This window comes from Balaenoptera acutorostrata, chromosome 4 (assembly GCF_949987535.1).
Source record: "Balaenoptera acutorostrata chromosome 4, mBalAcu1.1, whole genome shotgun sequence".
Classification (NCBI taxonomy): Eukaryota; Metazoa; Chordata; class Mammalia; order Artiodactyla; family Balaenopteridae; genus Balaenoptera; species Balaenoptera acutorostrata.
Window position 1 is genome coordinate 75,079,316 of NC_080067.1, and position 17,211 is coordinate 75,096,526.

The following is a 17,211-nucleotide window of genomic DNA, read 5'->3' on the forward strand; positions in this document are numbered from 1 at the left end:
GCTAGATACAGACTCCTATAGCTTTCTACCAGAATAAAGGCCTGTCTTAAACAATAAAGGAAAGTTAAGCATACAGATCAAAATTTTAGATATATCCTAAGATTTAGTATGGTGAACATTTTTTTACCTTAAATTAAGAGAAAGACTAAGATGGGATAAATCACACACTAACAGCATGCATTTGGTATTTTATAACACGAGGAGGGATAAAAGGCAAGAAAAAGAAGAGCAGGAAATACTAAATACCAAGTGCTCAGGCTTTCACAGGCTAAGAACCTTACAGATACTAATGCATTTAATCTTCAGAACAACCCTATAAACTCAGAACTATTGTTAAGCCCCATTTTACATATGAGACACAGGGGACTAGCCCACAGTCACACAGAGCCAGGAAAGTAGTATATGGTGGTCAAAAGTGTAAGTTACTGGAGAATATATGGATATATCAACACCCTTAAAAATAGTTATGCCTTCGAAAGTTACACACTGTAAGAATAAATTTTTGCTCCCACTTTCCTCATTTACTTTTGGTCCACAAAAGAGGCTCTTCTGCCTTTTCCAACAAATGCTAAGAGAGTCTGTGCCCTTCCATCCACCCTTCTCACTCCTTTCCGAGAAAGAGGAAAAACTTATCTGATTGGTGAGACTGGGGAGAAAAAATGGGGCCAGTGAAGCTTAGCCTGCTGAGGTCTCTCTCTGTCTCTGTGGATCTGCCTACTCACAGGCTGGACACATTCTGAGCTTCTGGGTAGGCAAAAATAGCTCTGGTCCCAGACCTGTCTTTAGAGGTAAATATGGAATGTAAATCTCTCTGCTCTGCTACTGGGGTTCAGCAGGGGTAAAGGCGGATTTCTTAGCAGGTGGGCCTGCTCTATAGATCCAAACTTCCCTCTAGTGGTTTGCATACATCAAGATTTAGTTTGGTGTTAAATTCAATTTTGACCATTCTCTAATCCAATAGTCCAGCAATCCAGTAAGAAAGCAGATACATTAATAGCTATCTGTGTCACAACTTTATTTTCTCAATTGTTTTGCACTCAAGATTAAGGTAGAAGGTAGAGGGAAGGAGGAGAAAGAAAAGTTATCACTGATTACATCCCCTAAGCCCACCACACACAAAGATTGCTACACAAAGATATTCGTCAAAAATTTTTTAAAACAAAATTTAAAGGCTTAGAAAAATGGATGTGATCTAACAGTAGGCAGATGACAATTATAGCATAGATATGTGAGGTCATTCTATAATTTAAAGTCATATTTAGAAGAATTTTTGGCAAAATGACATCTGTTTAGTGTTTTTTAATATATATGAGTTTAAAAAAAAATACAAATGGTTCACAATTTTGCACCCAGCTATATCCTGATTTACATATATAAAGTCAATATGTACAAATCATTAGAAACAATGCAGAAATGCACAAAGCTAAAAAGAACCCTCCTTTTCCACTGTCCCAAAAATATCTCTCTCCTAAGCACTATTAACAGCTTCTTGTAATTCCTCTTAGAAAAAGGTATTTTCCAAATATTTCAATATGAGTATCTCTTTCCATATTTAGAATAATTGTTTAAGCGCACAGGAAAAGAAACAAAGCATATAACTTTCCTGTGATAACTTTTGTTTTTAAAATTCACACACCAAGAATAAAAGGGATTATATCGAGGTTATGGTTTTATAAGTGATTTTCTTATTCTACAGAGATTTTACATTTTCAAAGTTTCCTGCTCTGAGCAGAAAACTGCATAATCTAAAATATATATCACTAGTTTTTTAAATTAAAAAGGGAACACATTTTCATTAAAATTCAAATAATATAGACATATGTAAAGCAGAAAGCAAGTAAGTCTCTGCCATTAAACTCCCTAAAGGTAACTGTCATTAACAATTTTGAATGCATTTAACCAAAGACACAGAGATACACACACATACACACACACACTTGCATAAGTGCACAGATATTTTAAATAGAATAGATACATTTATAAATCTAAAAGTTTTCAGGAGAAAATAAACTTACATAGACATATAAATCTTCACCTGGATAAGGCTTGGTTCCCTAATCTGTATTATATAACTATAAAGAAAAATGCTATCCTGCCTAACTTGTAGTGAAGTTTGGAAGCCAAAGGCCAAAAGTAGTGATAGATATTCTTTACTCTCCATACTGTGGCAGTTTAAGAAAATGCACCGCCAATCTTTCACTCTGTTTCTCACCATTTCCAGGCCATCCCCTTGTACCAGGCCGGCAGAGAACACTGCTGCCTGGAATTCCTGTTCTCAGTTAATCTGGCTCCAGTCTTTGGGTAGCTGGAACCACAGACACATTCACTAGCCCCAGTCCATGAGCTACCTACAGAGTGCTAAAATGGGCTGGGGGTAAGTGGTTCATCAGTGTCATTTTGAGAATGGCTTCATAAAGACTTTATCTACGCTACCTACCCACAAGTTCCTCAGTGCCAAGGTCAGACACTGAGCCGACATGGTGATTCACTGATTCTCAAGTTCCTCCAAGTTAAGCAAATAATTAGTGCCTTAGAGAATGATCCAGCTAGCAACAACCCCCCTCCCCTCAAAAAAAGAGATTCATTTTGTGCCACTAAGTTTTATTTAAAGACCATGCAATCGAATCCCAGCTGGCTTCATTGAAGCAGCAACATGGGCAATCAGTGACACCAACTGCAATGCTATCGTTTCTATAAACAGTAATGAGTGGAGAGGGTAGGACGGTACTAGAAGCTTATGTATAAACAAGAAAGATCATTTCAGCAAGAGAGATTGTCTTGGCAGATTCACAGTATCTTTCTGATATTCACCCTAGGAAATGCAAATACCCTGCAACACTTACTGGCATTAGAATAATATTCGGACATGGCATTCATAACATTGTGCAATGAAAATAACACAGCATAAAGGTAGCAATTTCATACACTAAACTGTACAAAGGAAAGCTTCATTGTTTCAAGATATTCCATGGAAATTGAGAGAACAGATCTAAAAGTACTCCCTGGATGTCTCTTTCTAACTCCAATACGAGAGAATAAAACTTGCACCTTTCTTAGAAGCTGATGTGTTATATCTGGCTGTGAACAAATGGACTTAGGTTGAAGGAGGGGCAGAGGAGAGGTATAACAGATAACTAGGCAGGATATCTGATTATGAGCAATGCTGGGTAGGCTTTAATGAGTTGTAGGCTAATTATTTGTAAAACATTGCTCTTTTATATCTATGTCTTATTCAAACACATTCTTCCGGTAAAATATACAGAGATACTATTCCTTTTCATTAGAGCCCCTATTTGCCTCACCCAGCACTACCTTTTGAAATCCTAAATGCTTTTTCAAGCTCAGGGAGATAAACACGAATGCCAGGCAGAATTAATTATTCCTTTTTTGAGATGATTCTTACCATAGACCATTAACTCAGGTAAGAGATTGTTAAACTGAAATAAATGGAAGCTCCCAGGTACTCCACTTTTGGCATGTATCATATCCTGCCTAGTATGGTACCTCTTGCTTGTCCATATCTCTCCCTGCTGGGCCTCCTGTGCCTAACACACAGCCTAGCAACAATCGGTCCACAAAGAGTGTTTGCTAAATTGAAAAATGGCAACCCCTGAAGCCAGAGACATGTTTCTTTAACTTTCTATCCTAAGATGGATAAAGACAGGAAGAAGGGAGGGGTGCCAGCTGTGGAGGGCTATTTGGCATGACACACATACCCTAGGCTTCTGGAAAAGTCTGCCTTCCCTCCTCTCTTTTGCTTTACTTAACCCAGAGCCAGGCAAAGGGATTGCTGGTCCATGACCCAGATGGAGCATTCAGCCCAATCCCTTCACCATAAAGTACTGCCCTGGTTTTCTTCACAGGCACACAGCTCTTAGTTTATAAGCTGAGAGAAAAACAATTTTATTTGCGTTTTCTTTTGTCTGGCAAAACTAAAGCAGAGGTGAGAGTTGCCATATTTGCACTGTTTTTCAGGTAATATAGCTAGCTCTTTCTTTCCAGGAACTTGGGGGCATCAAAAGGTAGTTTCTACATTGCAGGGTAAGTAGAAAGGAGCACCTGAGTCCTTAAGGGTCTTTCAGTTAAACTACCACTTTGAAAGAATAATCTCAAATATCAGTGGAGCTTCATTGTATCTTTGGGGCAATGATAAATACCATTTAAGAAGCAATGTACCCACTAGTCTCAGGACAGGCACTAACTTACTTGATGACAAAAACGCACACTTTGGTATGCTAAACTAATTATTCAAAGATTAGGAAAGGAAACCAATTCATCAATTCATCATATACTACAGATGATATCATAGAGAAATTAAAGTGTTTGACTAGAAAGAACCTTAAACAGAGCCCAATAATCTTTCATTAAATTTTATTATGTTAAACTGTACTGCCTTACTATATCAATCAGGATAGGCTAGATAACAAATAACCTTAAAAATCTAAGTTACTTACAAAAAGAAGTTTTAACTTCTCATTTGTGCTAAATGCCCATCATGGGTCACACAGTAAAGCCCTATTACTACAGATACTCAGGGACACAGACAGATGGAGTAACCACTACCTTGAACATCATCAGAAGGTCACAGCAGAAGGTGAAGTGTGCTCTGGCTATTAAACCTTCCACATGCAAGTGAGGCATGTCACTTCTGCTCATGTTTCGTTTGTTAATGCAAGTCATATAGCCATACGTAAGTTCAAGGGAATGCAAGAATGCCATCCTGCAATATGCCCAAGAGGAGAACCCAAAATACTGAGTGAACGGTAGTAATGCCTACACGTTTACACACAGTAGGCACTTAGCAAGTTGCTTTTGTTAAGTGCTGCAAGACAAATGAACTAATAGTAAGCACTAACTTTTTGAATTTTCTGACATTAACACTGAAAATGTTACATAAAACAACAAAAATCCTTTTGAAAATGAAAGCTAAAAGGAAGTGATGATCATTTTATATATTTTATGATTCTTATTCGTTTTAGCCATTGAAGCACTACTGAAATAGTGAAGAATATTAGGCTTATGACATAAAAACCCGCTCAAAAGGAACCTTCATCTTCACAACTTGTGACTATACCATTTTACAAGAATTCCCCTAGAGTGACAGCTCCCTAAAATAACCAACCACCCCATAAATAACAATGCGTATATAAAGTGCAACAGTTTTCATAGGATCACATGTTAAATCTAGGATCCAGTAAGAAATAGGGAACAGGCTAGAGCTACCATTATTTCCACTTTTTTTTTCAGATGAAAATACTGAGTTTGAAAGATTGTTAGTAATTTTATTGAGACTGCTTTATAGCTAGGTCTTCTGACTCTAATCCCCATGACTTTGCAACAACCTATGCTTCTCCCTCACACATATTACCACTTCTGTTTGGATCTGTTACTATTTGAAAGACTGACTCTGTATGTAAATTAACATGTTAACTATTTTTACAAGAGGTCATTATCACACACCATACATACTCTAAAATTTTTCACACCTAGGAAACATATATCCAAGTTATAATCTATTCATGTTTTACTTAACGTAGACAAGGAAAAACAAATAATATTAACATACATCTCTGCTGGCTTCCTGAAATACGTATTTTCAAAACATAAAACTTCAACATCAAGCATGTTATTTTAGAATATAGTTATTTGATATATTTCAGCCCTTACAAATATGCTGGCAAAAGATAATGTCTAAATAATCTTCTGAATTGAAAGGAAGTAGAAATATGAGATCTCATTGCTGATTTCATTTCAAAAGTGTATATTCTCATATTTCACATGTAGTTAAATTATCTAATTAGTTCTTTTACAATGGTTTTATTTTTCATTTAGAGTAGTGAGTAAGCAGAAAGTCGAAGTTTTAGAAAGGATGAATGAAACCTATATATATTCTAATCTTTCTAAATATAATCTTCATAGCTCCCGCACAGACTGAAAATAGGTACTTAACCAAATGAATCAGATCCCCCAGAATAACATATGAAGTTTTAAACCTGAAGCCTATTATAATATTGTTAAATTTTTGAACATTAAAGTTATTTGGAATTTATGTAGCAAAAAATTATTTTACAAAGAGACATTTGTTTAGACGTAATAAGGGTGCCTTTCCTCTCTCCTCACACCCCACCCCCATTTTGTAAACAGAAACCCAAAGACACAAAAACTGGATTAGCACTTGTAAGATTACTGGACAAAACCACTTTAAAGAGAACTTACACTTTAAAAAAGAGAGAGATGGACAATGGAAAGTGTGGTGAAACATCTCGCCTCATCCGCAAGGCTTCAACAGAAAAGTATCACACTTACTTGGTTGTACTTTTTTTTTATTAAAATTTTTAATCGTTTTTCTCAATATCGCAGGTCATTAAAAGGGTCTGATTTTCTTTCTTTCCCTCCCTGAGCTTTTCCTGAGGGGCCTAGTTGGTTAAACCCAGGCCTAATTGGGACTCTTCTATTTCAGCATCAGTTCAGAAATTGCTTGATCTCCAGGGCAAAACGTACTCACTGACGATGACCAGATGTCTACTTTCCAGACAAAGCAAGAAAATAAAAGATACCTGCCTGGCCAGCCACCTGTTTAAAAGTCCCCTCTCCTGTCGAACGCACGAGCAACTTCTCAAGAGAAGACTCTGAGCAACTCCAAGTCGCACGCCGCCCTCGCAGGTCACAAGGAGACAGCCGCGAGGAAGTGCGAAAGCTGGTCACTGTAAGCACCCCTCGGAAAGAGACCCGCGGGTTCCAGCTCAGGCGCTAGGCGACAGCGAAAGCGTTCTATAAAACACGGATGACTTCAGGGATTTAAGAGAGGAAAAAAAAAAAAAATCCAAAGACAGAACCGGCGGCGGGGCCATTATCTCGCCCCAGTAAGGAAACGCCTTCCTTCCGTCACTTACAGCGCTGATTAAGGGGGCGGGGGGGGGCAGAGAGGGGATGAGGAGGAGGGAAGGCGGGTGGGCATCTGCAGGTTTAGGGCTAAGGAAGGAACATTTTCTCACCACTTAGGCTGTTGCTGGACCTCAGGCTCCTTCCACAGAGACACTGCAGCATATGCACTCCTTTCTTCAAAGAAAGCTCAAGAATCTTCATGGAGAAGCGCGTGTGTGGGGATGGTCAACTCCCCGCCCACCTCCGCTAATTGTCCAACCAAAAGGCGGCCTGTCTCGGGAAGCCGGATCCCGAATCCATGGTCCGTGCGTCCCGGGCGGAGAGCGGTTCGCACCTTGGCGGGGCCGGAGCCGGAGCCGGGGCCGGGGCCGGGGCCGGGCGGGGAGTAGGAACGGCCGCCCGGCTGGGGGCAGCCCCTGGGGGAGCGGGAGGCGCGGCCACACCCCAGCAGGCTCGACCGTGACACTTTGGGACTTCCCGAAGGAGGCGGCGGGGCTGCGGGCTGGAGGGTGAGCGCACCGCCTGCGCGGAGGACGTCACCGTGGGTTGCTGCCCCTTTCCAGGTGCGGGCGCAGGGAGGGAAGAGGGCGGGGTCCCCGGGGTCCCTGGCCTTCTGGCCTGGGGGCTCGGGACACCCCCTCAGTTTCTATTCTCCGCGTCGGGCGGTGAGCCCTGGCCGCCCGCCCGTCTCTGTGCCCCCGCCGTGCGGGGCTGCGGGGCGCGGAGAGGGACTCCCGGGCCGGAAGGCAGCGCTCCCGCTGGCTGCGCGCGGGCTGAGGGCGACTCCGGCGTGGGAATCCGGCGGAAAGGAAGCGCCCGCAGGAAGGGCTGGACCCTGGAGGCTGCCGAGCGTCAGAAGCGACTCCGGGGAACTGGGGGGTGGGGCTGGGGAGGCGGGGATGTGAAATAAAGAAAGCTCTTGGGTTCAAGCGCGGAGAGCGAAGGGGTCTCTAGGCATGGGCCGGGCGCTGAGGTGGAGGTCTGGACACCTGGATTTTCTGATCCGGGCTCTGTGACCTTGAGTAAGTTACATACCACCCTGGGCGTCACTTTCTCCCTCTGTAAATCAGGGCGGGGAAGAGGGTGCAAAATATAGAACTGGCAGCTGCTTGTTTGTCCCCGTGCCTCCCAGTCTCCTGGAAAAGCTTAGCACAGGTGCCACGGGAAGGCAGGTGCAGGTGGAGTAAGGCAGGCCAGAAGGGACGGCCAGAGTTACAGAAGAAGAGACAAATGAGGCGGGAACTCTCAAAACAACAGCGGTATTTAACTTTGACGCGATATTCTGTTAGGCTCTGTCTCTGCCAGCTGGTCCCAAAGATGACCAGGGAGCTTCCCTTTGGGTCTAAAGGTCTCGATTTTTTTTTTTTCCATCATCCTTTGCCTTTCTCTTTTTCTTTTTTTCCTTTCTTTTCTTCCTCCCTCCCTCCCTCCCTCCCCTTCCCTTCCTCTCCCCTCCTCTCCCTTCCCCTCTCCTCTCCTCTCCTTTCCTTCCTTCCTTCCTTCTCGGAGGCCATCATTGCCCTTTTGGAAGAAGTCTTATGAGTGATGCATACAAAGAATGCTGGCATTGGGATCGGACTCCACCCTATCAGGAATTTCAGGGCAAGAAGGGTCCTTAGAGGACACAGCAATACAGCAAGTGGTTAAAAGCACAGACACCAACAACAGGCAGCCACAGTGAAAATTCCTACTAGCTGTGTGACCTTGAACAAATCACTTAACCTCTTTGTGCCTCAGTTTCCCTATCTCTAAGAGAGAGTTAATAATAACATCTACCTTCTATACCCCTTGTTGAGTGTTTAAAAAAAAAACTTGATAGAAAATAAGTGCTATAATAGGTTAGCAATTATTATTCCTTAGTCCTCAACCTGTAGGGTTTTCCATCACTCCCACCTTCCCATGAATGCCAGCGTCCACTCCAGTGTCCACATTTCTGCTTGAACAGTTCAGGTGACAGAATTCACCAGCTCCCCAGGTAGTTCACTGCACAAAACCTGTTTGAAGATTTATCCTGACATTGAACCAAAATCTTACTTTACTTTCTTTCCACCCATTGTCCCCAGACCACCTAGCACTAGCTGGTTAGCTCTTCCCAGCAAAGGAGTGAAAATGGTTTTCATCACCCCTTTCCTCTTTCTCTTCTATAGGCTAATCCTTCACAGTTCTTGTGGGGTTCCCTCGAGATTGAAGCTTAAGGTTGAAGTTGCCTGGAAAAATATTCTTTCAGAAGTCCCTTCCTTATTCCTCTCAAAGATGATGGAAGAAAGCCAGAACATCAGCAGGGCCTCCTGAGCCTTCAGCCACCACTGGCTCCACATTCTCTTTAAGTCCTTTCAGAATTGAGCTCCAGGCAAGGTCATTTGGGGTGGTTCCAAGACTCAAGAAGATATGTGCAGACCTTCCTTCCAGTCGCCCCTTAGTCCCCTTGCTCAGTGTGATCACCAAAGCTCTGTGGGCTCCACAGTCCTTGAAGAACTTGCTAAAGCCACCACACTGTCATCACTGGAGAGGTTCTGAGGCCCCAGGGCAAGCTGGGCCATGGCCTTTGTCTTTCCGGTCTCTGCGGGAATTAGTGAGAAACTTGGCTCATCTGGGGATTCTACCCATAGAAATTCCCCACGGAGAGGGAGATAATTAGCAAAAGGAAAACATCTAAAAATAGTCTTTCCTGCTGCAGCAGAGACAGAGAGCTTTCCGGTAGAGCTCTCCTGCTCTGGAACCCAATGCCTAGAGCTGTTTTGTACTTTGAGAGAAAAGCTATTCCTTGAAACGTAGCAAAGGAATAGGATGAGGCCCCTATCAAGGAACTTGGGCAGAGCAATCAAATCGATGTGTGATTTAAAACACACATGACCTCTAGGGCATCAATTCTCATATCCACAACAAGCCTTTCTGCCTACCTGGCAAGACTGTTGCAAGGAATCAATGAGGTGAAATATGTGAAAGAGCTTTGAAGATCTTAATTATCTACACAAGATAGGGTGCTCTTATCAACTGCCCTGGGTTCTAGGTGCACCTTAATGGTCTAACATAGTGGCTCTTTTATTTGATTTTAGTTCTGTCTCCTTAACAGAACTATAAACTCTTAGAAAACAGAGCAGGAAAGCCAACTCTGTCACAATTAATACTTAAATGTCCTGCTGTCTTGTTTAAGCAGCTGTCACAGCGATTCTTATGGCCAGGTATATTCATCGCAAAGAAAGTGGATCATCATAGTACTTGGAAAAAAAACTGGGGGATCACATTTATAGATTTTTTTGTTGTTATTGAACTCTCAGATGAGTTCAGATTACACCAAAGAGAGCACATAACATTTAAATGCAAAGTATTTTCTTACTATAAATTATGGATATTTGATTGAAGTAGGTATAAAGGGGAATTGATCAATGGAATTGTATTACTTAGACTTAGTTTTAAAAAAATAAAGATTTTTGCCCTTATCAGACTTTCATGTACATGCTTGTTAAAACAACTCCTAAGGTGACATCCAGCTTCACAGTCAGGTATGTAGATATAGTCTTCCTTAAGTATCTTGGGCAGAACATAAGGAGACTGCATTTTTACAAGTACCATAACATCCAAAAGCAAGACAAAACAAGCAAATAGTAATAGCCAGGAGCGCAATGGATGGTAGGAAAGGAGCATATTTTAGTTTAATCAAAACTTGGAAATTTTCTGCTTTCTGTGTATTATTCCATAAGCCAAAATCAAATTTTTACTGGCAATTATATTTTTAAATTTTAAATTGGAGATATATTATATTATGACCAAATTTTAAGTTATCTGTCTCTAATTAAAATTTCATAAGTTAGATATTCTTTCTGTTTTCTTATTGACCTTGGACCAACTCTAGCAAGTGACTCGCCAGTGTAATTTCAAAATGAAATCATTTATCACTTTCTGAGAGGGATGGGGAAATCTGGTATATAATGATAGGTGAACTTATTTAAATTCTTAGTATCTAAATTTTTCATTTTATAAAGAGTTATTTACTCACAGATTGTAGAAATTAATAATTGTATGAGGAAGTTCTGAGATTTTTAAGTGGTAATTTATTTCTCTTCATATTAAACATAGGAATCTGTTGACTCTTGGCATCAGCTCTTCAATTAATCAATGTATTTATCTGTTTGGAAGCCTACATTGAATCAGTAATAGCATACTCAATAGTACTGCCAGGCCCGAAAACTTTTAATGAGTATATTAATGTCAAAACGTCTATCAAAAGGAAAGCAACTTTATTTCACAAAGAAACCAAACTAACATATAAACTGAAAGATGAAAACCAGTCTGATAGCTAACACAGTATCTTTGTTCTATGTTATATGTCTAGTCCACTGACTGCCAGGATAAAAACCAGGTCTGTATCTCATATCTTTAGAAATACCCTCAAATCCAATTTTTATAGGTAACTATCAGAGACTGAATGTTTATATCTCCCTAAAATTCATATGTTGAAATTCTAACCCCTAAGGTATTGGGAAGTGGCATCTTTGGGAAGCTTCACCCTCATGAATGGGATTGGTGCCCTTATAAAAGAGACCCCAGAGAGCTCTCTCTCCCCTTTCACCATGTGAAGTCACAGGGAGAAGATGGCCATCTATGAGCCAGGAAGCAAGCCCTCACCAGACACTGGATCTGCTGGTGCCTTGATCTTGGCCTTCCCAGACTCTAGAACTGTGAGAAACAAATGTCTGTTGTTTAGGCCACCTAATCTAAGGTACTTTTTGTTATAGCAGCCTAAACAGACAAAGATACCAAGAAAATCAATCTTATTAGATGTGACAAAAACAGTCACTGGCAGCAAACTTACTTATTAATGACACATATGGTCCAAATAAGTTAAAATAACTTTCAACTATTTTCAAAAAAGCAATGCATGAGGTTCTTTTGTTGTTGTTATCTTCTTCCTCTTGTTCTTTTTTTATTTGTTGTTCTTCTCTAAACTTTTTATTTTGAAATAAATTGAGACTTACAGACAAGTTGCAAAATAATAGAGTTCATGTATACTCTTCACCCAACTTCTCTTACTATTAACAACTCACATAACTAGTGTACAGTTATCAAAACCAGAAAATTTATACTGGTACCATGCTATCAAATAAACTACAAACTTTATTGAATTTTTACCAGATTTTTCCCCCCTAATGCCCTTTTCCTGTTCCAGGATCCAGCTAGGATCCACCCTGCACTTAGTTGTGTGTCCTTAGTCTCCTTCAGTGTATGGCAGTCCCCCAGTCTCTTCTTGTCTTTCAGGACTTTGAAACTTCTGATAAATGTTGATCAAATATTTTGTGGAATGTCTTTCAATTTGGGCTTGTCTGATGCTTTCTAATGATTAGTCTACAGTTATTCATTTTCAGCAAGAATGCCACAGAAGTGATGTATCCTTTTCAGTAGGATCTTATCAAGAGCTACATGATGTCAACTAATGTTATTAACATCAATCACTTAGTTAAGGTAGTGTCTGCTAGGTTTCTATACTGTCAAGTTATATTTTATTTTCATTTATGGTTGATAAATATCTTGAGGAAGAAACTCTGAGGCTATGCTAATATCCTGTTTCTCCTTCAACTTTCATCCACTGATGTTAGCATCCATTGGTGGAACTTGCTTGCAGTAATTATTATTGTGCTGTTTCCCTAATAGTAACTTTGTATTTTCCTAATTATTTCTATTGTAATGGGAATTCTTCTGCAAGAGCTGTACATTCTCCCCCACTTATTTATTTATTCAAGTACTTATTTATATCAGTATGGCCTCAGGAATGTTTATTCTATGCATTATAATCCAATACTATCATTATTTATTTTGTGGTTCAAATTGTTTCAACTTTAGCCTTTAGGAGATCCTTTTGGTTGGCTCTGGTGTCTTTTTATGAGCAGTTCCTTAATTTTCTAGCATCACATGATATTCCAAGTTTACCTTTTATTTTCCAGCCCCAGCTCTGGAATCAACTAATTCTCCAATGAGTCTAATACTTTTTATTGGAAAATAGTATTTAGGAACTAAAATAGGGGTTCTAGTGTGCCCATTGTTACTGGGGTGTCATTGATCCTAGGTTCTCTCAGTGGAGAAGGCTATGAAATATATGCATATATACAAACCCACACATACACATCCATCATATTTATTTCTGTTGATAAATATATATTTCTCCCTATAGAGATATCTATATGTAGAAATACCTATGTGTAGATATATCCATGCATAAATAAATAATAGATAGATATCTATAGATGATAAGTATAGATATAGCTATAGATGGTTAATACCTATGATTCCAATCCAACATCATAATTTCCGTTTTAGTCTTTGCCCTTTCCTTATTTGTAACTTCTTTTTCCAACAGTGAAAAATATTTTATTATTTACAGTATATTCACTTATTCATTCAATCCTAGTATGTACTTAAAGTAGTTACAGAATTCCTAACCAACACTCTTGTGAGAAACAGATTTACTACTAGAGTACAGTATTGATGCACATTTGTTTTTGTCTTTAGCCTTATACAGTCAAAATATTATTATCGATTTTGTTTTTGATAGATTTTTCTTTTCTTCTCCATTCTCTTCAGTGTGGTTTAGTTATTCATTTGTAATCCAGTTAGGTTCATTTGTTATTGTTTATGTTCCATATTGGTTGATTTTAATTATTTAATTACTTTATTATTATTTGAATATGTAAAACATGGTATGTTTTGGTATGGTTCTAAGAGTCAAAGCTACAAAAAAGTATACTCCAATAAGTTTTACACTCTCATTCTCCTGTCCTATTCCCATTTCCCCTTCTTTCCACTCCTGTTCCAACAACCCCTTATAGGTAACTGGTCTCTTTAATTTCTGGTTTATCTTCCATAGGTTTCTTTTGCACAAAATAGCACACACTCCGCTATGTAGTGGCATTTAGGTTATTTTCAATATTTTGCAATTGCAAACAATACTGCAATAAATAACTTGTGTAGTATTTTCATATTGCTGGAAGTATATCTTCAGGATAGATTCTAGAAATGAGAATGCTGAGTCAAAAAGTAAGTATACAGGTAGTTTTGTTAGCTCTTGCCAAATTTCCCTTCAAAAGCTTGGGTGATTGGGTCAGCCCCTCCCACCAGTGCACTGCAGCAGCAGCCATGGCCCTGCCAGAACAGGAGGGCTAATGCAGCTCATGTAGGAGACACCCCTTGAGAATCTGACTCTGGTGGCCAGGCAGGATTGTGCTTCTGAGCTCTACAGGACATCTCCTACATAAGGCCACACCTTCAAGAATGTGAGAGGTAGCTCACTTACCTGATACATGGAAGAGGTAAGCACAGAGAACTAGGCAAAATGAGGAGACAGAGGAATATGTTCCTATTGTATTGAAAGAATAAGAGAAAACTTCAGAGAAAGAACTAAATGAAGATAAGCAACCTACCTGAGAGAATTCAAAGTAATGGTCATAAAAATGCCCGCCAAACTCAGGAGAATACTGGATAAACACAGTGAGAACTTCAACAAAATATAAGAAAGTACCAAACAGAAGTTATAATTGAACAGAAAAATACACTAGTGGGTCCAACAGCTGATTGGATGAGGTAGAAGAACAGATAAGCATGCTGGAAGACAAAGCAATAGAACTCACCTAGAGAGAGAGCAAAATGAAAAAGAATTTTAAAAAGTAAAAATACCTTCAGAGACCTTTGTGACATCATCAAGCAGAATAACATTCACATTATATGGGTCCCAGAAGGAGAAGAGAGATTAAAAAGGCCTAGAAAATTTATTTGAAGATATAATGGCTGAAAACTTTCTTAATCTGGGGAAGGAAACAGAAAGCTAGGTCCAGGAAGCCCAGAGAGTTTCATTAAGATGAACCCAAAGAGACACACACCAAGACACACTATAATTAAAAGAGTAAAAGTTAAGAATAAAGACAGAATCCTTAAAAGCAGCACGAGAAAAATTTTTTATGTACAAGGGAAGCCCCATAATGCTATCAGAAGATTTTTCAGCAGAAACTTTACAGGCCAGAAGGAAGCGGTATAACATATTCAAAGTGCTGAAAGGAAAAAAACTTCAAACCAAGAATTCTCTACCCCAAAAGATTAATATTCAGAATTGAAGGAATTAAGAGTTTCCCAGATATGCAAAACTAAAGGAGTTCATCACCACTAAACCAGCCCTATAAGAAATGATAAAGGAACCTCTTTAATCTGAAAAAAATTATGCTAATTAATAATAAGAAAACATATGAAAATAAAAATCTCACTGGAAAAGGTAAATATGTAATAAAGATAGTGGATCAGTGATGTATAAAGCAAGCATGAAGGTTAAAAGACAAAAGTAGTAGAATCAACTAAAAATATAAAAATTAGTTAAGGGTTGCATAAAATAAAAAGATACAAAATGTGTCATCAAAAGTATAAAATGGGAGTGAGGGCAGTGAATTAAAAGATAAAGCTTTGAAATGTGTTCAAATTTAAGTTGCTACCAACTTAACACAGACTGCTGTTTACAAAGGATATTATATGTGAGCCTAACAGTAACAACAAGGAAAAAACTTACAGTAAATACACAAAAGAAAATGAGAAAGAAATCTCAACATAACAGTAAAGAAAACCACCAAAACACAAGGGAAGAGAAGAGGAAAGGAATAGAGAGGAACTACAAAAACAGCCAGAAAACAATTAACAAAATGGCTATCAGTACACACTTATCAATAATTACTTTAAATGTTAATGGATTAATTCATCAATCAAAAGACAGACAGTGGCTGAATGGATAAACAAGACCTATCTGTATATTGCCTATAAGAGACTCACTATAGAAGTAAGGGCACACACAAACTGAAAGTGAAGGGGTGGAAAGAGATATTCCATGCAAATGGAAATGAAAAGAAAACTGGAGTAGCTATACTCATATTAGACAAAATAGACTTTAGAACAAAGACTGTAAAAAAAGACAAAGAAGGACATTGCATAATGATATATGGGGTCAATACAACAAGATAATATAACATTTATAAATATAGATGCACCCACTATAGGAGCACCAAAATATAGAAAGCAAACATTAATAAAATTAAAAGAAGAAACTGAAAACAATACAATAATAGTGAGGAAATTTAACAGCCTGCTTTCATCAATGGATAGATTATCCAGACAGAAAATCAACAAGAAAACATGGGACTTAAATGACACAATAGGCCAGATAGCGTAATAGATATATACAGAACATTCCATCCAAAAGAAGCAGAATACATATACATCTCAAGTGCACATGGAACATTCTCCAGGATAGATCACATATTAGGTCACGAAACAAGTCTCAATAAATTCAAGAAGACTGAAATCCTATTAAGCACCTTCTAGGACCATAATGGTATTAAACTAGAAATCAATAACACGGAAAAAACACAATTATGTGGAGAGTAAACAACATGCTACACAGAAATCAATGGGTCATCAAAGAAATCAAAGGAGAAGCCAAAAAGTACCTAGAGACAAATGAAAACAAAAATAAAACATACCTAAATCTTTCATATGCAGCAAAAGCAGTTCTAAGAGGAAAGTTCATAGCAATACAGGCCTACCTCAAGAAACAAGAAAAATCACAAATATACAATCTAACTTTACACCTAGAGTAACTTGAAAAAGAGGACAAACAAAGCACAAGATCAGAAGAAGTAGGGAAATAATAAAGATCAGAGTGAAAGTCAATGAACTAGAGACAAAAAAGAAGGAAAGGAAGGAAGGAAGGCAAGAAGAAAGGTCAATGAAACTAACTGGTTCATTGAAAAGATAAAATCAACAAGCTTTAGCTTGACTAATCGAGAAAAAAAGAGATCAGGCTCAAATAAATAAAATCAGAAATGAAAGAGAAGTTACAACTGATACCACAGAAATGCAAAGGATCATAAGGGACTACTACTAACCATTATACACCAACAAATTGGACAACCAAGAAGAAATGGATAAATTCCTGGAAACATACAATCTTCTAAGACTGAATCATGAAGAAATAGAAAGTCAAATAGATTACTAATCAAGGGATTAAAACAGTAATCAAAAATCTCCCAACAAACAAAAGCCCAGGACCAGATAGACGGCTTCACTGGTGAATTCTATAAATAGTCAAAGAAGATTTAACACCTATCCTTCTCAAACTCTTCCAAAAAAATTGAAGATGAGAGAAGTCTTGCAAACACATTTTACAAAGCCATCATTATCCCGATACCAAAACCAGACAAGGACACCACACACAAAAAATAATTAAAGGCCAATATCCTTATTGAACACAGAAGCAAAAATCCTCAGTGAAATATTACCAAACAGGATTCCAACAATACA

General features: G+C 38.7%; 1 protein-coding gene across 3 annotated transcripts in view; it reads right to left on the reverse strand.

Annotated features, from left to right (window-relative positions):
* Positions 1-17,211, reverse strand: part of FGF12 (fibroblast growth factor 12) — a 555,783-nt gene that overhangs the window by 365,314 nt on the left and 173,258 nt on the right. Inside the window, exon 1 of one of the 3 annotated variants that reach the window (XM_007195195.2) lies at positions 6,996-7,179. The exons of the other annotated variants lie outside the window; for them this stretch is intronic. Within the exon in view, the coding sequence (XP_007195257.1) occupies positions 6,996-7,086 (91 nt within the window). The 5' untranslated portion in view covers positions 7,087-7,179. Of the gene's footprint in view, positions 1-6,995; positions 7,180-17,211 lie in introns of those variants that run through there. 3 annotated transcript variants of the gene reach the window in all.